This window comes from Marmota monax, unplaced genomic scaffold, assembly GCF_021218885.2.
Source record: "Marmota monax isolate L192 unplaced genomic scaffold, Marmota_monax_Labrador192_F-V1.1 WCK01_AAM20220418_F8-fsc00041, whole genome shotgun sequence".
Lineage (NCBI taxonomy): Eukaryota > Metazoa > Chordata > Mammalia > Rodentia > Sciuridae > Marmota > Marmota monax.
Genome location: NW_026695238.1, coordinates 15,539,072 through 15,561,088, shown reverse-complemented (window position 1 = coordinate 15,561,088; position 22,017 = coordinate 15,539,072). Strand labels below are relative to the sequence as shown.

General features: G+C 36.7%; 1 protein-coding gene across 17 annotated transcripts in view; it reads left to right on the top strand.

Moving 5' to 3' along the window:
* Positions 1 to 779: 779 nt before the first annotated feature.
* Positions 780 to 22,017, top strand: part of Usp40 (ubiquitin specific peptidase 40) — a 72,355-nt gene continuing 51,117 nt past the window's right edge. For 12 of the 17 annotated variants that reach the window (XR_006850782.1, XR_006850789.2, XR_006850790.2 and 9 more), the window contains exons 1-9: positions 1,261 to 1,923; positions 2,005 to 2,222; positions 4,799 to 4,866; positions 6,037 to 6,150; positions 8,151 to 8,315; positions 10,067 to 10,213; positions 13,552 to 13,695; positions 15,821 to 15,949; positions 21,233 to 21,328. Coding sequence is in view for 8 of the 17 variants with exons in the window: in XM_046439686.2 (XP_046295642.1) it covers positions 1,835 to 1,923; positions 2,005 to 2,222; positions 4,799 to 4,866; positions 6,037 to 6,150; positions 8,151 to 8,315; positions 10,067 to 10,213; positions 13,552 to 13,695; positions 15,821 to 15,949; positions 21,233 to 21,328 (1,170 nt within the window). In the remaining 9 variants the exon portion in view is untranslated. The other 5 variants (XR_006850786.2, XR_006850784.2, XR_006850787.1 and 2 more) reach the window with 5 other exon arrangements.

Below are 22,017 nucleotides of genomic sequence, written 5' to 3'. Positions count from 1 at the left end.
TGTTAATATCTGGTAATGTGCCTGGCACTGAGGAGGTTCGGCTGTTTACAAGGCAAAGCCTGTGTCCTCATGGAGCTTTAATTACCGCGGTCATTCCTGATCAGGGCATGGAAGTCTGCAGAATATCTATTGGGAAGAGGGAGACGAAGCAGAGCAAGCAAAACAGAAGTGAGGATAGAACAGCAAGGACCAGGCGTAGAGTCACGAGGAGGGGGTCCTGGGGGGGCCAGGTAGCCAGGCTTTGTGAAAGTTGAGGGCAGGCTCTTCCTGCCAGCCCTGTGCCTCCACTTCCTTCCAGCCAAAGCTCCCTGGACTTCCCAGTCACACCAATCTCCCGCCAATGTTACAAAAAGAAATTCCTTGGGTAGTCTCGCTTGGATTTTCCCCTTCCAGCTTCCGCTACAACTTCCTGTTCTCAGTCTCTCAGAGCTTTAGTTGAGGCCAAAATTATCCTCTTCCTGTCTCCCACGTTCACCTCTGAACGGAAGCTGTATTAGATAAGGAAAGTCCCGGAAGTGGAGCCTACTCGAACTTTGAAAGAGCCCACAGAAAGTCCTCAGGGGGGAAAAGGAGATCATTTTGAGAGTTTTCGTTTGTTTGTTTTTGCTTTTACTGCCTTCTTACGTACATTACTTACAATTCGTGAAGATGAAACAGACGCTGAGGAAGGCACAAAGTTTCAGGGGCACCCTGGGAGGGGCGGCGCGCGAGGCACACTGGGAGGTGCGGCACACGGGGCAACCTGGGAGTCTCGGCGCGCGGGGCACCCTGGGAGGCGCGGTGTGTGTTCATCCCAGCGCTTCCGGAGACCCGCCCTCGCCAACATGGCCGCGCCCAGTTGGGGCACGTCAGATTGCTTCAAGTTTTGGCTGGGGTCGGGGTCTGGGCTTTAGGCAGCAAGTGGGACCAGCGCCCGGGTCCCGAGAGGGACGTGGGAAACTAGGGACGGTGGTGTGGCGCTGCCTGACTAAGGCGAGCGAAGAGCGGCCCGGGCCTGCCCGGGGTCGAGTCGCGCTCCTGAATCGGGTCGGTGATTGCGGGCCGCGGGGACTTGCGCCCGGTTGTGGGCCTGCGTCCCGTGCAGGGCTGGAGGGCAGGAACGCCCGAACCTCGGTCGTGGATTGAGGGAGTCGGGAATCCAGACTTTGACCTCGAGGCCAGACCCTCGAGTTCCACTTCTTGTACTTTTCTTCTGAGGAATGAGTTGAAAAGGATAATTGTCCTCCGGGTTTCCTGTTTCTTGGAAACGGCTAGGTGCTTTGTATTTCTCTTCTCCAAGGACTCTCCGCCACACTCGATGTAGAGTTAGGCGCAAGTCACTTGGTCCCCGGGGCTGACATTGCTGTCGCCGATGTGCACCAATGTGCACGGGAGACCTTCAGACTGCATCGTTTCAATGGCAGTCTTCCTTACCCCGAGACCTCTTCCCTGCTCTCTAGTTTGAGGACAGTATCCTAAACTGCTATAAAGACGATTAATTTGATGCATTTTATCATTAAGATATACTCGGGTACAAAGTCCTGAGGCAGAGATTTTAGTAAATGAATGATGGTCCCAAGGCCTCTGCCAATTCTCAGAACCTAGGCGTTGCCACCGCTGAGGGTGGATTAGGTTTGGTGATGGGTTTTCTTTCTTTCAATGATGATGCAAATATGCCTTTTTAAAAACGGCCTTCATTTTTTGTGGGCCAAACTCTGCATATTAAGTGCTCTTTTTTATTATGTCATTTGTTTAAATGACCCCTACAGGACATATGGTATCCCATTTTACCTATGAGAAAACAGGCTAAATAACTTGCCAAGGGTTACACAAGTTAGTTAGGATACTGGCAGGGATGAAAAAAATTCAGATTTTGCTGTTTCCAAAACACAAATTACATATTTTCAAAAGAACCATAACAAAATGGACAACTGTAAGTGTAAGGTAGGGAGATTTGGGGGAAGTGTTGTTTTTTTTGTTTTTTTTTTTTAAAGCATTTACATAACATATCATTTCTTTCTAAAGGATAGTATTTAGTTTCACAATGTTTGGGGACCTATTTGAAGAGGATTGTTCCAATGTGTCAAATAATCAGTATGGAAAAGGGAAGAAATTAAAGACTAAAGCTTTGGAGCCACCTGCTCCCAGAGAATTCACCAATTTAAGTGGAATCAGAAATCAGGGTGGAACCTGTTACCTCAATTCCCTTCTTCAGACTCTTCATTTCACACCTGAATTCAGAGGTATGCTGTATTACATACATTTGAATAGTAATATGTACCATCCTCTTTACATGTAATTAATTATACAAAATCACAAATAGACAAAGGATCTTAAAGCTGTGTTCCATGCTATGTGTTTATTATTGCAAATATAAGGCAAATTGGTGGTTCTCTCTACAGAGAAATGTGAGGCTTAAATTATTGTAAATGTATTCTGTGTGATTATAGTGTTTAATCACAAAATTAAAAATAAGATAATATATTTCCTAATTCCCACAGTTTAAAATGCAAAATAAAGACAATTCTGTCACTAGTAGTAGAATTTATCATTGTTGTTTCTATTTTTGAGTTGAAAACTTTCTCCAAAGTAACAAACACTTAATCCAATTTTACCTAAACAATTATATTCTAACTTTTAAAGTGGGTAGGATTGTCACATTATTTATACACATTCACAGTTGTTTGTCTTCTTTTCTGAATTCCGGAAAGCTCTGACCCTGATGTGATCTGACTTGAATTTGTTTAACCTCAGAACCATAACCAGTGTGAAGCTATTCAGAGTCTTTAGTTATCTTATTTGGGTGAATATAACACTTCCTTCATATTCTTAAAGTTTGGAAATTCTGAATTCCGAAAATCCAAAGTCTTACTGTATGGGATTAGCTATGTTAAAAGGTAATTTATTGTGAAGATAAAAGAACTCTCCCAGAAATCAACTCTGAATTCACTGGACCCTCGATTTCTTGCCTGTGTCTACATGTTTGCAGCTTTCTCCACATGACTCTTAACATCTGTGTTTCTTTGATTCCAGTATGAGCATTATTTTACCTTCACAAGGCCCTAATTGGGACACTCCCAACTGTCACACGACTTTGTAGTTCAGATCTCTACAGGGTCTCCAGATTCTGAGGATAGACAATCCGAATCATCCTATATCTGAGTATATGATCCTCTTCCTACCACTACAAAATTTATCAAATCTTCATGATGTCTTCTGCTTCTAAGCTTAGAAAGACTTTCTCCTCCAGAAATTTTGACCCCTTCCCAGGACTGTTTTAATGGATTGAACTGCATTATAGGATTTAAAAGTGGTACCTCTTGTCCTTGACCCCATTTCTGTAAAAATATCTCCTTGCTGAAGTCAGTGAATCCTCTTAGAAATTTTCAGTATTAATAACCAGATTCCTACCGGACGCGGTGGCACACACCTATAAATCTCAGCAGCTTAGGCTGAGGCAAGAGGATAGGGAGTTCAAAGCCAGCCTCAGCAAAAGTGAGGTGTTAAGCAACTCAGTGAGACCCTGTCTCTAAATAAAATACAAAACAGGGCCTGGGATGTGGCTCAGTGGTCAAGTGCCCCTGAGTTCAATTCCCAGTAGCAAAAAAAAAAAAAAAAACCAACAGATTCCTAAAAGGGATAAAACTTTTTCATGTTTTTATGTGGTTGAACTTAAAGGTTAACTTGAAGTAGAAAAGTAACATCAAGGAGAGACTGAGGAGGAAAGTGAAGGGATGGAACAGGTCATGGAGAGTGCCTGGAGGTAGGAGTAGGGCAGAAAGCCCCAGGTCAGCTTCTACTTGGCTGGCCAAGCACATGCTTTGATATCATAGTGTAAAATGTACTCTTATATGGCTTAGTATGGTTCTGATACAGATTGAAGGGGGATGCGATTTAGAAACAATAAGAACTACGGAGCACTGAGGAGAAAACGGAACTTTTGGAAGAGTAGTTTAAGGAGTAAGGCTAGGTTAGGTTCCATTGTCCTCCTGGTACACTCTCCCACAATAGAGTAGTGAAAGATGATTATAAAAGTCCTTGTATGGTTTTGTGCTTTAACCTGTAGATTTGTTGTTAATGTTTTCCTTGTCCCATCACTAGTAAGGAATTTAACTTTCACCACAGTAATTGCTAGAGCAGCAGGGATTTTTAGTAGAGACACACTCTCCCCTCTCTAATCTCCCTGGAATGTTGCCAAGTCTCTGAAGGAATTTCTGCCAGTTTGTATACAGACTTTTAAAAAATTCAGATATTTCCCCATTGGTTCATAAACTTACATGTTGGATTATAAAAAATTCTGGAGCCTGGCCTGGGGCTGCCAGCTTCTTTTTCCAGATAGGATCACTACTACCATCTGTTATTACCCTCAACATGGAAAAGATGTTTTTATACCAATAAAAGGAAGGGAGCAATCTCCAGGTAAAAGATGGTCCTGCCAGTGAAAGGCCCATTGGGAGACTCCTGTGATGTGAAAATACAGACTTGCAACATTTGTACTTTCTCAAGGTTCCTCCTGGCTGTCAGTCCTACTGCCATAGGCAATGGGAAACAAAGAGTCAGTGTGATTGGTAATGGTTCTATGTGCAGAAATGAGTGATTTTTTTTTCTTTTTTTTTAATGGATCTTCCATACTGAAGCCTTAGCGTACCACTTTATTTTCTTAAAGTCAGTGATTTTAAAACATTACAAGAAAACAAAATGTATAGATTAAGGGTGTAAATATCATAACAATCATATTTCTGAACCTTTTATTTTATGGTAGTCTTGGCTTTCTAAACATTTTTCTAAAATGAAATTTGATTCTACTTTTTTTTTTTAGAAGCTTTATTTTCTCTTGGCCCAGAAGAACTTGGTTTTTTAGAGGATAAGGATAAACCAGATGCAAAGGTAATAAATTTGATTTACTGGGGCATTTTGGAGTATTGAGGAAATGTTTCTTAATTTTATTTATTGCCAAGTATGTCTTTATTTTTATAAGGTGGCCTATATTTAATTAGCAATGACATTTTCCTTCCAAAAAAGAACTACTTTTCCAAATATAATGCTGCTATTGCTTTATAAACATACTTCACAGTGCTATATTTATGTTGTTTATTCTTACTTCTGATATTTACAAATTACTCACACTAGCTCATCCAAACATCTATTTAAAATATTTACTTGCAACAGTGAAAACAACTAAGACCAGTATTATTTCAATTTGGTACTCTGAAAATACATTAAATAAGGAATTTGCTTATTATTTTATATATTCTGTAGTAAAATCATGTTTAGTGCAGATCTAATGATGTTCTTCCTGCTTAAACTTCATTCAAACAGAAGTCTCTCATCACTTTCAGGCTCAGATTTATACTTCTTAACCGTAGTATTTCATGATGCAGCCCAGTACTTCTCCAACCATGTGGCAAAGGACCATTTTTTTGTGGTTTTTTTCCCCCAGTTTGTTGCAAATCAATATTTTCCTAGTATATTTTTTAAATGTCATGGACATGTAAAATTGCTGTACAGCTTTCTAAATGCATATTCTCCCTTTTAGCCCTTAAAGTCTGACCTGCACACTGGTCCCTGAGAATCATTCATTGCTCAGTCTGCTGGGCCCTCCTTATCTTGAATAAGACAGGAATAGGCATGGAGCCAGCAGAGAAGGAGGCAGGGTGTGATTTGTCCCATGAGTGAGAGATGTGTGCCTAGAAAGTTCCTACATTCATCTTTTGGAATATATCTGTTCCAAAGATATCTTACAGAAAAAATGAACTATTAGAAATTCTAAGTGCTGTCAATCTATGATCATTTGGGTGGTTATTAGGGCCTATGTGAATTTAAATATTTACCTGAACTGTGCCAAGGTAGAGAACTCCAGATAACATAACTTTTAGGTTTGAATTAGAATTTTCAAATAACTGAATTCTAATTAGTTCTCTCTTTAAGATGAATAATTTATGAACTTTGTTCTAAATGAACTAGGAAATAAGAGAAAACTAGTATGCATTTCTTTGAAGAACCCTCACTTGGCCCTTGAAAGAGTTCATTTTGAAGTGCATTCGTTTCTCACCCCAGGTTCGAATCATACCTTTGCAGTTGCAGCGCTTGTTTGCTCAGCTTTTGCTGTTAGACCAGGAAGCTGCATCCACAGTGGAGCTCACCAACAGCTTCGGGTGGACTAGCGATGAGGTATGAAGGGCCCTGAGTAAGTTGCCAGCGGTAGAGAAAAAAAGTCAATGCTGGTATGTCATGTTATCTGACTTCCTTTAGTTTTGTCTTAGAGTCTCAACATGCTTGAATGTTTCCTTCTCACAGTAAGTAATTATAATCACAAGTGTATTTTTGGATACTCACAGTGTAGGTGACACCACATTGTCATCAAAGAGGTAGGACATGGACTTTGAAGGGAAGTGGCGTGATAGTCCCTAAATAAGTGTGTTAAATTTGAGGTATGGGGCTGCCACCTCAAATTAATTCCCTTTTCCTTCCCTTTAAAAAATTAACCATTTAATTGAGCTATACATGCCATAAAATTCACTCTTTCAAAGGGTACAATTCATTGTTTTTTAGTATTTTTACAGAGTTGTGCAACCATCACTACCATCAGTTTTTAAAAACCTTTTCACCAGCCAAAAAAGAGATCCCATATCCATTTGCAGTCACTCCCCCATCATCCTCTTCCCCTAGCCCCTGGCAGCCACTAGTCTGTTTTTTGGTCTTGTGGATTTGACTGTTCAGGACATTTCATGGGAATGGAATTGTGCAATATGGGACCTTTTGTAATTGGCTTGTTTCACTGAAGATAATGTTCTCCAGTGTATTCATCTAGAGTTTGTGTTCATTCCTTCTTACTGTCAAATGATATTCTGTCGGTGGATACTACACATGGTGTTTTATGATGTAGTCCTTTGTTGATGGCTTTTCCTATTTATTTGTTTGTTTTTTGGTACTGGGGATTGAACTCAGAGGTACTCAACCACTGAGCCACATCCCCAGCCCTATTTTATATTTTATTTAGAGACAGGTTCTCAATGAGTTGCTTAGCACCTCGCTTTTGTGAGGCTGGCTTTGAACTTGTGATTCTCCTGCCTCAGCCTCCCAAGCCCCTGGGATTATAGCCGTGTGCCACCAGCCCGGCTTCCCTTTGTTTTTGATAGTGAGCATCTACTAAGTTACTGGTTTTATAATTCTTAAAATTAGGAGGACTTTTTCTATTTTATTTTTTCTAAGTAAAATTTTAAAGAATGAAGTTTAACTGCTACAAGTTTTCTGTTCCCTTTGAGCCAGTGATAGAGGGCAGGTTTATATCTTTGGGTATCTTGTACTTGAAAAGACAAAAAACAATCGCAGCCTTACCCCTTACTCCAGCTTTCATCCCCTTCATCTGCTGCTGGTCATGTGAAACTTGTTTTTCTATTGTCTTCCCTCACTGCTTCCTCTGCACTCTGCATATGTTCCTGTACCTCCTTTCTGCTTTTCCTATCAAAGTCAACAATGATATCCACATACCAAGATCAGAAGTCACTTCTCTGTCCCCAGCTCCTCTCAGTTCCCAGGACCCACCCTCCTGTTTCTTCCTTGGCAGATCTTTCTCCTCATCTCTGCTTCTTTAAATGGCAGTACACACCCTTGGCTTGGTTCATAAATTGTTCTTAAGGAATGCTAACACTTAGCTCAGATTTAAGCACATTCCATGTGGAATTTTTCTGAGTATTATGTTAGTTTTATTTTTTGTTGTTTTATACTTCAAAGCAATAAATTCTATACCTTCTCTAATGTTGACAGTTACTCATATTCACCAGCCACTGTGACTTAAGTGAGCTCCACCTATGCACTCGCTGCCAGCTCTGAAACATGGTCAAAACCTGTTGTGCTTCTGTCTTGTCTCCCTGTGGCACAGCCATGTGTGCAGTTCCCCATGTGATGTGGGCACTTTCCTTTTTAGTGGAGTTGTAAGTTTACAACCCACACGACCTACACGTTTATTTCTGTAGTAGAAGTAAAAGCAGGTAGTGATCTCTTAACCTGCTCTTGGCTTATTTTGCTTAGTCATCCTTATATCTGATCAATGCTTATCTTTGAATTGCTTTATAGATCTTGGGTTTTTGTAAACTAGTACTGTATTCTTAAAATCTGTTTTTAAAAACTTGAAGAACAAAATTACTTTTTAAAAATTACCTGTTTTGTAGGAAATGAGACAACATGATGTGCAGGAACTGAATCGAATTCTCTTCAGTGCTTTGGAAACTTCTTTGGTTGGGACCTCTGGCCATGACCTCATCAATCGTCTGTATCATGGAACCATTGTTAACCAGGTTGTTTGTAACGAATGTAAGAACATCAGTGAGAAGCAGGTGAATTCACAAGAGTGTTAGTAATAAATTATATTGTAAATTACAGTTCATGTAATTAAGTCTGATAAAAATGTTTATTATTAGAAATAATTTATCAGTTTTTTCTGTTTACTCTGACTACACCTGAATCATCAGTTAATAATACAGTTCCCCATGTGAACTGAAAGAAGCAAATATCTTAAAACAATATTTTACTCAATACTCTACTATTTAAAAAAGAGTTTTAGGGGGAAGTTTGAAAATACAAAAATTGGTCTCTTTGGAGAATCCAGTATCATCATGGTTAGACTATTGTAAATAAAATTAATTAGGTAAAAAAAAATACTGAGAATATTTAAATTGACAAGCATCTGTAATTAAATATTAGAGTTAGTTTATTAATATCCTTCAGAAAGTTTATCTCATATGTGCTTATGTTTATGTATTAAATATAAATTTCATTACATATAAAGCTTTTATAATTCTCTTTACTAATGTAACCTTCAGTTCTTTTAATAATACTGATTGTTCATTTAATATGATTGGAAACTAGATATTAGAAGTTTGCTCATGTAAATATAATAATCTCTGTGCTTTACAAGTCTTATACAGCTAATTATTTCATCACTGAACTCTAATAAAAATCTTCTTTTGTTATGGCAAGAGTAAAGAAAGTTTCTGTATTTGTATGAGAGAGAAATGCTATTTTCTAAATGTGTTTGTTGCACTTTTGGAAATATAAATATGTTACTTGTGTTTTTGTATGTGTAGGTATATGTGTACACATACACCTGCACATTTTTATATATATATATATATATTTCTCTTTTTATTTTCTAAGAAGTAGTTGGGGAACAATAAAAACAGTGCTACTTGGCCCTTATTGCCTGTGCTAATAGACGCTCTTTTGGTCAGCCTGGTTTGAAAATAATTAATAGATCATATTTCTTTGAATTACTGTATGATTGACTTAGTGCTAATGTAATAATTCACACAAAGTACTTGTGAAATACAATGTATAGAAAGCACATTATAAATTGTGGACTTTAATTTTTCACACATATATTTTAAACCTAAAGTGTTAGTTTTAATACTCGAGAGTTTTACCATGAACTAAATAGTGCTTTCTCCTTTATCAGACCTCATAGTCCCTTAAATAATGCTGTTGCATACACACAGAGAACCATAAATGATTTATACTTGCCAAATTATAATAGCACTTATTACTAAAAACATATTATAATTCAAATATTCTTATATTAGAATAGATAGACTTCCTATTTGCAAAATACCACCCTCCTTATTTTCATAGAAAAACTTGTTTATCGTGGCTGTACATAATTATTTTCTTATGTAACTTCTTCAGTGTATCTTAAACCAACCTTAGCAAAAGAAATTGAAGAAATAGAATTTATGTGAGATAAAATTCAACCCTGCCTTTGCTGTTATTAATTCTAGTCTAAAGACTGAAACAGTGCTAATGAACTTTGTGCGGGTGTTTTGTATTTAAGTCAACTATATGTTTTATTGCATTTAAACTTACAAATATCTTCCTTTATCAATGTTTTCTTGATACATTTTATACTAAATGATAGCTTGATTTAGAAAGGAAAATTTTGTGTTATGAATGTCATAGTAATGAAGACATCTTCCTATGTACACTGTTTTAGGAAAGATACACCTGATTATTCCCAGTGTATGTTTGAGTTGGCAGTGTGTTTGTAAACATCTGTGAAATTGTTTTTTCAATATTGCATTCTTGTATACTTCAGGAAGACTTCTTAGATCTAACAGTAGCAGTCAAAAACGTATCTGGTTTGGAAGATGCACTCTGGAACATGTATGTAGAAGAGGAAGTTTTTGACTATGACAACTTGTACCATTGTGGAACTTGTGACCGGCTGGTTAAAGCAGCAAAGGTAACAACAATGCCTTCCTTTTTCCAGGGTGCCCACAGAGAACTTGGTGGCAGCCAAGTCACCGGAAGCCACCTGTATGATAAAGACTGAAGGATACACTTGAAGCTCTTGGCTCAAGAATAAAAAAGACATTTTATTTACTATCTTGTCTTTTCATTTTTTTACAGTGAAGAATTTTTTAAATCTTTCATCCTAACAGCTGTCTGAACTTCTTTTTCTCCCAAGAAAAATGTTTTTTATTCCTCAATTTTTCTTAAGCTGCTTTTTTTGGATAAATTCCTTGCTTTTAGCAAATCGCTGTTATGAAGGAGATAGTAGTATTTCTGTTTTTTTCCCACCATCAAGAAGCTTGCCGAGCATTCCTTTCTGTTTCCTGCTACTAAAATAGGTGGCTCTCTTTAATTTCTCAATATGCAATTATTTTCTAACCCTGACATACGTCCTCTTTCGCTTGAGCACATTCCATATGCACTTTCCCACTTGTGGGTCTTGACCTTGTTAGTCATGGTCTTCAGCACAGTACTTCTGGATTTCTTTCAGGATAGCAAAGCAAAATAGAAGATGGAGAGACAAGATGAAAGCAACTGATTTCTTTTATAGTGTGAGCTAAGAGAGAAAAGTAAAATAAGTCAGCGTAGACTTCTGATATTTCTCAAATTTGTCATGTTCCTACTTAGAGTCATTTGTAGATATAATTCATAGTTATCCTAGCTTCCAGGAAGGAAGAACCGCTTTGACAAGTGAAATGAGAGTCAACTCCCATTTAGCTTAATGGAACACCTCCCCAGTGTTATTTTCATACATCTTAAATTTTGCCCATTCCAGCTTCTTTATGATGTGGCTGTGATTTATTATATCAGCACTTTGGCATTGCTGAAAATCGACCACATGTTGACATTTTGTCCCAGTTTTGATGTAAGTTCTCTGTGCTTCACTAGCTGAGTCCTTTGAGTCCAGGGTGTCTTTCACAGGACAGATTTTAGAAAAACATTTTTTTGTTTTTTTAACATTTGAGTTGGTTTTTTATTTCTCCATTTTACCTTCTAGCAACCATATGTATTTCCTTTTCACCATTCTTTCACAATTGTATGTGATTTCTCAATATGGAACTTTTGTTTTGTTTTTTTTCAGTAGTGAGGATTGAACTAAGGGACATACCTGAGCTATACCCCCAACCCCTTCTTATTTTGAGATAGGGCCTTACTAAGTTGCCCAGGCTGACCTTGAACTTCTGATCCTCCAGTCTCAGTCTCCCAAATAACTGGGATTACAGGTGTGCACCACCATGCCCAGTAGAATTGTTTTGTTTTTTTTTAAACATTTTTATACAATTTCCACCAAAAACATCATCAATGCTAATAAATTGCTAGGTATTAGTAATTCACTAATATTAATATAAAAGGTGCTTATTACAGATTATTTCTAAATGTCTGATATGTCTGTGTGTGTATAAATTCTTAATGCCATTTCCCATTCCTCTGGCTTGAATGTGCCATTTCTGCACTTCTCTGGCTCTCCTCTCAGCACCTGTTCCTATGAGCAATGAAGCATCAACCCTGCTGCTGTAATTTTTACCTAGGTAGTTAACTGTCCCACTGTTACTAGATGATGTGATAGACTATTCATAAACATTGTAAACTTGAGCTCAGTGCGGTCAATGGTTATTGAGCATTATCGTAAACAGCTACCACAAAAAACATACCTGTGTAGTGGATCCATAATGCCAAAGACATGTAGCACTATTCCTATGGCTGACAGTTAACTGAACTTTTCCAACAAATAAAATGAATATTAATTTAATACACAATACTGATTTTGTATCCTGGAAATGATAGAAGTAAATGTAATAAAAAAGTAAACCCTGTGGCTATAGCTTTCACAACAGTCTTTGAAACCAGGATGAAGTTTACACTGTTTAATATATGTTTTCATATATTGTACTCATTATTAAACCTAGAGAGAGAATTACCATTTGTTTACTCATTTTGTACTTCACCTGTGGTGTTAGAACTACTATCTGATAAGTATAAATCTCAGCGTTTGGAAAAGTCTTAGATACTTACTTAAACATTTTTTGTTGAACTTAATTTGCATTTTAATAAAACAGGAACCCTTTGCTAACCCTAACCTTCTGCTAAACAAATACAGTTTTTTTATATACCTAATATTGTTGGTTTAATTCTTTTTCGGTGGAACTTCTCTATTGTGGAGTATTTTTCTAGTTGCCATGTATTTATTGCATTCTGAATTTAGGTTTGGTGTGCTCTTTGAGTAAATGTAGATTTTCCTGTCCTTAGCAATCTTTTCTAATCATATAATAGCAGAGTTTCTGTGTTATTTTGGATGCATCCATAGAGCTTGTCTGAAAATCTGCCAAGTTATTTTATGGCTGGGACTTTTTTATTTAACTTTTTTTACCCACTAGATTTGTGAAATTATTATTTTAAATATATGTTTAACAGTGTTGGGTTTATATGATTATGGCCATTACTAAGAGGTCTGGGGACAAGTGATGACTTTTTTTTTTTTTTTTTTTTTTTTTTGGTACTAAGGGTTGAACCCAAGGGCTCTGAGCCACATCCCCAGCCCTTTTAAATTTTTATTTCAAGACCTGTTCTCATTAAGTTGCTTAGGACCTCCTAAAGTGGCTGAGGCCAGCCTCAAACTTGAAATCCTCTTTCCTCAGCTTCCTGAGTCACTGGAATTACAGGCATCCACCACTGCACCCAGCTAAGTGATGACTCTTAAATAAAAATCATCTTAATGTACTATTTAGTTTTAAACTAAGGAATTAAAACAACAAAAATACCTTAATCTGCTTTTGAGTTTTAAAGTAGCAACTATAAAACTCTGATCAATAGATCTTAACCATTGGGATTACAGTCCTTTTAAAAGTCTAATTAAACTGTGGATCTTCTCCCTAGAGAAAACGTATACACTTAAACTTTTCCTAATTCATGTGTTCAGAGCTCAGGTAAAATAAGATTATGAAGGAGCAAAGGAAAAGGCCAGGAATTGGGCAGAAAATAGGAGCAGATGGAGAGGGATAATGAGCAGTTACAACATGTTCATCAAGTAGGATTTTAGAATGGCAGCTCTGAAAACAAAAGTAGCTTGTGAAACTTTTGTGAGCATAAATGAGTGATATCAATCACCCGTAGTCCCATAAAATAGATGAGATTCCTCAAGTTATATTATTGAACCCATTGTTAATGACTGTATGTGAGTTAAGGACCTGTTTCTCCTAAAGCTTACAGGTGTTTTTTTTCATACTTTAAGTAACATTATCCTTTCACATAACTGCTTTTTAAAAACTTTGTGAATTTTTCTTTTAACAGTCGGCCAAATTGCGCAAGTTGCCTCCTTTTCTTACTGTCTCATTACTAAGATTTAATTTTGATTTTGTGAAGTGTGAACGCTACAAGGAAACTAGCAGTTACACATTCCCTCTCCGGATCAATCTCAAGCCTTTTTGTGAGCAGGTTTGAATTATTTTATTTTTAAATTCTTTCTTTTCCCCTTCTATATTTGAATCTTATTGACCTGATGGAAGTTTATTACAGAATTCCTGAACCTTAGCCTTGTTAACATTTTGAATTTAGTCATTCTTAGATGTGGAGGACTGTGCTGTACATTGTGGGATGTCTACTAGCATTCCTGGCCTCTTTAGACTGGGATGTGGCTCAGTGATAGAGCAGTTGCTTAGCAGGCCCAAGGTCCTAGCTTTGATCCCCAGCACCACAAAAAAAAAAAAAAAAAAAAATCACCTGGCCTACTTAATAGATGACAGTAGCATCCCCACTCCTCTCCCACTTTGGCAATGAGAATGTCTTCAAAAGTGGTCAAAAGTCCATATGTCCTGGAGATGGGGTTGCAAAATTGCCCTGAGCTGAGAACTTCTGATTTGTTTACAGTCCTTTTGAATCTAAAGTGTACAAGTTCTCTGTTCTCTATTAAACTCTTCTTGAAAAATCTTTGAGATGAAAATTTTAAAACAAAATTTAAAATGATCCTGCTTTTAGAAAGATTACCATTAATTGGTACTTTGCTATTTGGATTTATTTTAGATGTGATAATGAATTACATGTCTAGAAAGTGAACAGACAAATAGAATTTTTCTAGTCTAGAATTTGTAATCCTTAAGACACAGGAAAGAAAATGTGTTGAAAGCAAGTTAATTATAAAAACAAACTACTTTATGACCCACTTATAGTTTTTATATCATTATTATACATGCTAAAATCAGAATGATGAGACTGGTATATTTCTTATTATAAATCATTCTTATTTTATTAGGAACAGAATATTTATTAGCTAGATATTCAATTTCTGTGAAAAAAAAAAGTAATCCTTTTGTTAACATTATTTAATTCAAACTCTTCACAGGTGGGCCTAATTGCTCAGCTTTTTGGGTTTTTTTTTTTTTTTTTTTTGAATGTTTGAATTTTCAGAGATTCTAGTATTCTGTGGATGCTTAGCCTATTACTGGCATACTCAAAATCAATGATTTTCCCAGGGTTAGTTAATATACTCACTACTCTTTTTATAAAAAGTATTTCATCATGTGATTTAACATACTTCAGTATAACAGATCTGAAATAAGTAATATAATTGACCACTTATCTAGGACATCCACATCAATCTTGCTTTTGAATTTCTATTAGTGTAGAAACACCTTGCATCTTTGTGTATCTCTCTCCTGTCTTTTGCCTAAATCAGACATTTTCAATTACTGTCCACTCAAAAACTATAATATTTTAATCAAATACATTCCTCCGGTAACTAGCATCCCTCAGCAGACACCCATGTATGCATTTACATCACAAGTTACACTGGTCTAGTTTAGATGGCACAATCAGAAGGGAGCTTATGTCAAGTGCTTCAGACCCCTGGAAAGTGAAAACTAAGGCTTTCTTGTTCTTCTGCATCAGAAATTTAAAGTGTCTCTTAATCTACTGTAGTTGTTTCCATTTGTTTTGTTTTTAATTGCCAGTGTAGAAGTTTATCTCTTGAGTTACATGTAAATATAAAGTGCATTAATTAATTAATTATAGAAAAGTTTGATCATAGAATTAATAAAGCAGGAAAGAACTTCTTCATTCTACATATTGCCTCTAAACAAGAACAACTATTGTTCACAATTGCTAAATTTCTATTCTGTTCAGATGACTGAAATGTCTGGAGGGTTAATAGTTGATCTGACTCTGACTCTGTGGGGCAGCCTGGTTGGAACATAGGACAGTTTCGTCAAGTATAGAACATGTGTGTTTAACATCATGATAGATATGTACAAAGATGGTTTTCTCTTGCTAAAAACCTCTAGCTTACATGTCTCAGCCCAAACTAACAGCTTTTTCAGATACATGTGTTCACGTTTAAGTGAGGGGCCAAAATAGATCAATATAGTGTGTTTAGTAGTTGACCAATGAATTTAAAATTTTTTAATTTAAAGCCAGTCTTTTAAATTTATCTTACTTTTAAATGACAGTGATATTCACTGTAATTTCTAATTAATTTCAATACTTGGAATTCTTTTTCCATTCTACTTACATATATTTTAGCATCTTATGTTAAACTATCCATGTTTATTTTCCTTTTTTCCTTTAGAGTGAATTAGATGATTTAGAATATATATATGACCTCTTCTCAGTCATTATACACAAAGGTGGCTGCTACGGAGGACATTATCATGTATATATTAAAGATGTTGATCATCTGGGAAACTGGCAATTTAAAGTAAGTGTACAAACTCATTTAGAAATATCTTGCGATGTCTTGGTTTCTCAGTTCCTTTTACAATATTTTGTTGATGATCTTTTGCCATTTATTGTATACGCACCCTGTAGAAAACTTTGATAGGCATTAAGTTAATTCAGATATGTTTTAAATTTTTATTTCTAAATAATTTTACATGTACAGAAAATACCACAGTAGTACAAATACTTCCTATGCACTCTTTACCTAGATTCTCTAGTTGTTAACATATTGCCACATGTTTTAGTTAGCTATTTCATCACTGTGACTGAAAGACCTGACAAGAACAGTTAGAGGACGAAAAGTTTATTTGGGGGCTCACAGTTTCAGAGGTCTCAGTCCATAGATGGCCAACTCCATTGTTCTGGGCCTGAGGCAAGGCAGAACATCATGGCAGAAGGGCGTGGAGGGAGAAAGCAGCTTAGAATATGGTACCAGGAAGCAGAGAGAGAGAGAGAGAGAGAGAGACTCTTCTCAACAAGTACAAAACATAAGCCCCAAAGCACACCTCTGGTGACCCAGTTTCTCCAGCTCTACCCTATCTGCCCACAGTTACCATCCAGTTGATCCATATCAGTGTATTAATGCACAATGATTAAGTCAAGGCTCTCATAACCCAATCATTTGTCTCTAAACTTTCTTTCATTGTCTCACAATGGGAAATACCTCATATCTAAACCATAACCCCACATTTGTACATGTGCACACACAGACATGTATACATTATTAACATCATTGTTAGTGTTGAACCAAGTAAATGGAAGACATTAGACTCCTTTACCTCTAAATACTAGGTGTTTATCCACCAAAAACAAAGATATTCTCTTACATAAGCATAGATAAAAAAACCAAGAACTTTTAATACTGGTATATTACTATTGCTATTGTCTAGTGTATAATTATATTCAGGTTCTACCAGTTGTCTAATCTATATCTTTTATGAAAATGTTTTTCCCACTCTAGTGTCAAATCCAAGATCATGTGTTAGATTTAGTTATCTTTTTTTTTTTTTTTTTTTAGGTCTCTTTTACTCTGAAACCATCTCTCAGCTTTACAGTTCCTCTGTTATGACAAACTATGGAATTTTTCCAGCAAATAAAATGAGCATTGATTTAGATAACACACAGTATGGATTTTGCATCCCGCAGATTGTAAGTGAAAATGTACAAAGCTTTCACAGTAGGATTTAAAGCCAGGGCAAATTTTATCCTATTTAATGTAATATGGCTGCAGTGTCATGTGGTTGCTCTTTAAAACAGCACTCATTGACCATCACTTAATGACATTTGAAACACTGGTCCTTCCCCAGGACCATAAAACACAACAAAAAATATAAGTCCTTCTAGATGGTTTTCTGTGAACGGTATGAGAATTTTTCCCCAAAACATTACCCATTACCACCTATTGAATAATTGCTTTTCTCCACCAACTTACTGTGTCAGTTTCATTAGATCTATTGTTCATTAATGCAGGAGTCTTGTTTTTTAGATCTCTATTCTGTTCTATTCATTCTCCTCCTGGGCAAATACACACTTAATTGCCATAGGTTAATTTTAAATCATGCCATCTGGTGGGACAAGTCTCCCTACATGCTGCTCTTCAGGATTGTCTTACCTATCTTGTTTATGCTTCTGTGTGTCTTCCTAGAATCACTTTCCCATATTTTCACATATGCACATGCCCCTGCATGCGTGCATACACAGGGGTTTTGAGTCTTCATATATGAACAAGATATATCTCTTTAAAGCTCCTTTGGAGTCTTTTTAAAAGTTTCATAATTTTCTCAGTGAATTGTAGAAGGTCTGGGAAAGTGCTCACTAGAGTCTATTGTGACATTAGAATACATTTCACATCAACCCTATGCTCTTCACCAGTTTCTAAAATGAAGCTAAGTCAATCACATTCTTCCATTTCTTTGACCTTACTGCAGTATCTAGCTCTCCAGTTCTGGATTCAGAAAGCTGTGCAGACATTGCTGTCAAATGCTATGCCACGTTTGCCAAGACACCACCATTTTGGACACCTTCCCGATCAGATAAAATGAAGCACCTTTTATCCTTGGTGATTATTAGAGGAAATTTTTCCCTTCATTCAGTACTAAGGTCAAGGCAGTCCAGTTTATTGCCCTTTATTGTGGAATAATTTTTTTTCCATATCATGCTTCTAGTGAAGGTGTAGCCCTTTAGGATTTCCAACATTTTGCTGCAGTCTATCATTGTGGTATGTAAAAACTATATACAGTCATCCCTCAGTGTCCTTGGGGAATTGGTTCCAGAACTCCCCATACCAAAATCCATGGATGCTTAAGTCCCTTGTAGGAGTCTGTTTTTCAGTTTTCTATTCCGTTCTATTCTTTCTCCTGGAAAAAATGGCAATAATATTTGCATATTACCTATACACACATATGCCTATATACATGTATACTTAATCTCCAGGCTATTTATAATATATAATGTAAAATACCTAGCAAGTAGTCACTATCCTGTATTGTTTTGGGACTAATAAAAAGAAAAAAAGTCTCTACATGTTCAGTACAAACATTCTTGTTTTCCTAATATTTTGATGCACAGTTGGTTGAGTTCACAGGTATAGATCCTGTAGATACAGAGCATCTGATGTATTTGTTGTCTCCAATTCCAATTCCTGGTATATAGGTCTTTAGAATTCCTTGATGGAAGTTATTTTATTCATGATAAGCCCCTTTCCACCTTATGGTGTTCATGCTAAAGAGTCCATTCTTAGATGCCTTAAGATGGGGCCTGGTTGCCATATGAGATGCAGAATCCATACTGTGTTTTATCTGAATCAATGCTCATTTTACTTGCTGGAAAAATTCCATAGTTTATCATAACAGAGGAACTGTAAAACTAAGAGATGGTTTTAGGCTAAAAGAGACCTTACACATGATCTTGGATTTGACACTAGAGTGGGGAAAACATTTTCATAAAAGACATAGATTAGACAATGGTAGAATTTGAATATAATCATACACTAGACAATAGTAGTATGCCAGTGTTCAAAGTTCTTGGTTTTGATCTGTGCCTTAAGATGGGGCCAGATTGCCCACTGATGAGAGGGGTGGAATTTACATTCCATCTCCTGACCTTGGAGAGTGGGAAAAGACAAGAGGATTGAGTTCACCAATGGCCAATGATTTAATCAGCGCTGCCTCCACAGTGAACTTCAGTGCTTGAGTAGGGCTGGGGTTTTGGCTCAGTGATAAGAGTGCTCGCCTAGCACATGTGAGGCCCTGGGTTTAATCCTTAGCACCACATAAGAATAAATAAAGATATTGTGTCCAATTACAACTAAAAAATAAATAACCCTTGAGTAATGAGGTTTGGGGAGTTTCCATGTTGGTGACATATCTGTGTACCGGGAATGTGGCCCCCTGGACTCTGTTGGGGACAGGCTTCTCTACTCGCGACCTTTCTGGACCTCACCCTACAACCTCTTTATCTAGATGCTCATTGGAATCCTTTATAATAAACTGTAGCATAGGTTCCTGATATCTGTGAATTGCTCCACTAAATTATGAACCTGGAATAAGGGTTGTGTTTACCCTAGAATTTGCAACTGATCAGGTGGAAGTGTAAATAACCTGGAAACCCCATTTATGGTTAGGGTACCAAGTGGGAGTCAGTCTTATAGGACTAAGGCTCAACCTGTATAATCTGTTTGGGTACAGATAGTTAGTGCCAGAATTGAACAGAATTGTGGGACATTTGGTGTCAGAGGATTTAGAGAATTGGTACTTTTTTGAAAACCAATCACTCAACTCTGTGCTTTGGGTAAGCCTTAGGTTTCCTCTCCCAAACCCTGTACTATTTGAGCATCAGAGTGGAAGCTCAGTATCAACAAGGTTGGTGTCTTAGTCCATTCAGGCTGCTACAACAATACTTTTTATAAACAATAAAAATGTATTACTCACAGCTCTGGAACCTTCCTTAGAAAGTCCAACATAAAGGTGCCAGCAAATATTTTATATCTGCAGGATTTACCACTTTATAGATGGTACCTTCCTGTTTTGTTTTGTTTTGTTTTTTGTTGATATTGGGGATTAAACCCAGGAGTGCTTAACCACTCAATCACATCCCCTACCCTTTTTATTTTTTTAATTTAATTTTGAGACAGGGTCTCACTAAATTGCTTAGAGCCTCTCTAAGTTGCTGAGGCTGGCTTTGAATTTAAAGTCCTCCTGGCTCAGCCTCTAAGTTGCTGGGATTCCAGGAATGAGCCACCACCACTGTGCCCAGCTATAGATGGTGCCTTCTTGCTGTGTCCTCAAACAGCAGAAGTGGCATACAAGCTCCCTTGAATCTCTTTTATAAAGGCACTAATCCCATCACGAGGGCCCACCCTTATGACTTAATTGTTTCCTGAAGATGTCATCTCTTGATACTATTGCATTAGGGTTAGGTTTCAACATACACGTTTAGGAAACAAAAACATTCAGAGTGCAGCAGTTGGGATTCTAGAAGCCTTTACTCTGTATTTCCTACCTGGATTTCCATTTCACTTCTCAACCTCAGAGGGTATTCCTAATGTGTATGTTTAAAAATATGTTTTTGTTATGTTTTGCTTTTACTTTACCATTTTTAGTAATTTTGCAGCTAGATGGTTAGATCTGGTGCCACATTCTTCTGTTATTTCTTGATTTTTTTTTCCCTTGTGTTAATTTTTAAAGTCTCCTTGTATTTATAGTTTTAAGCCAATTTAAAATACTTTTGCAAGCTCTTACATATGAAAAAAGAGTCAATAAAAATTGCTCACCAGGGGAATTTTGACACATTCCCCAATGCCATTATCAAATGGGGTATAAACTTTTTGAATATCAATCAGGAAATGAAAAGAAGTGTTTAAATTGAGCCCATAAAAATGGATTGGAGTTTTTAGGCCAATACGAGTGAGTGAGAACATGGCAGATGAAACCAGAAGATATTTGGAACTGAGTGATGATGATGATAGTTCAACATATCAAATTACACATGACTCAGCCAAAGCAGTGTTTGGCTAGAAGACATTGGTGCCAGTGTATACCAGATTCTAATCTTTATCCAGTTTGTAAGGTGAAGCCAGAGCTATCAAGTAATTTGCTCAGAATTGTTCAACAAAACCTGTATTTTGAAACCAGGTTGGCCTGATTCCAATGCATATTGCAGATTATTGTTTTCTACCATCATTTCTCCAGTGGCATAGACACTCCTATTTTATTAATTCCTCTAAGAGATTTGTGATAGAAAATCTTATTGCTTTCCTTCTTAGCAGGAAGAAAGTAAGCCAGATGTGAATTTGAAAACTCTTCAAAATGAAGAGGAGATTGATGATCCATTGGTGATACTACAAGCAGTCATATTACAGGTAGGTTGTGTCTGTTTGTGTATTTGTGCTTATATAGCTATCACAAGTGGGTGGGCTTATTTATATGAGGACATCAGTCACATTATTTAGGGACAACTCCAAAAAGGAAAATGGACTCACTTTAACTTAACCACCCCATTAAATGCCTTTAACCACCCCTTTAAATGCCCTAACTTCAAATACAATCACATCATTAAGTATTGCAGGCTAAGGATTCAACCTATGAATTTGGGGGAGACACAGTTCAACCTATAATAGTCACATCTTGTCCCTTTCCAGAACTTGTATACTTTGAAATATTCAGATGATGTTAATAATATTTTTTACTTAAATATTTCTTCTAAAAATCATATATAATATCAGGAATTTATCAAACATCAGGATACCCTTTGGATATAGTTAAAATGTGGCACATAGTAGGAAGGTACCATCTATAAAGTGGTGAGTCCTGCAGATACAAAATTTGCTGGAACTTTCAAATACAAATAGACTTTAAAAAAATAAGATTTTTCTGAACCTAGGTTTAAGCTACTTTTCCAAAAAAAAATTATAATGAATAATTACGATTTATTTTATTTCATTTCATTTCTTTTCTTTGCAGTACAGGAGCTCAAATCCGGGGATATTTTACCACTGAGCTATATCTCCAGACCTTTTATTTTTTGTTGTTGAGACAGTGTCACTAAGTT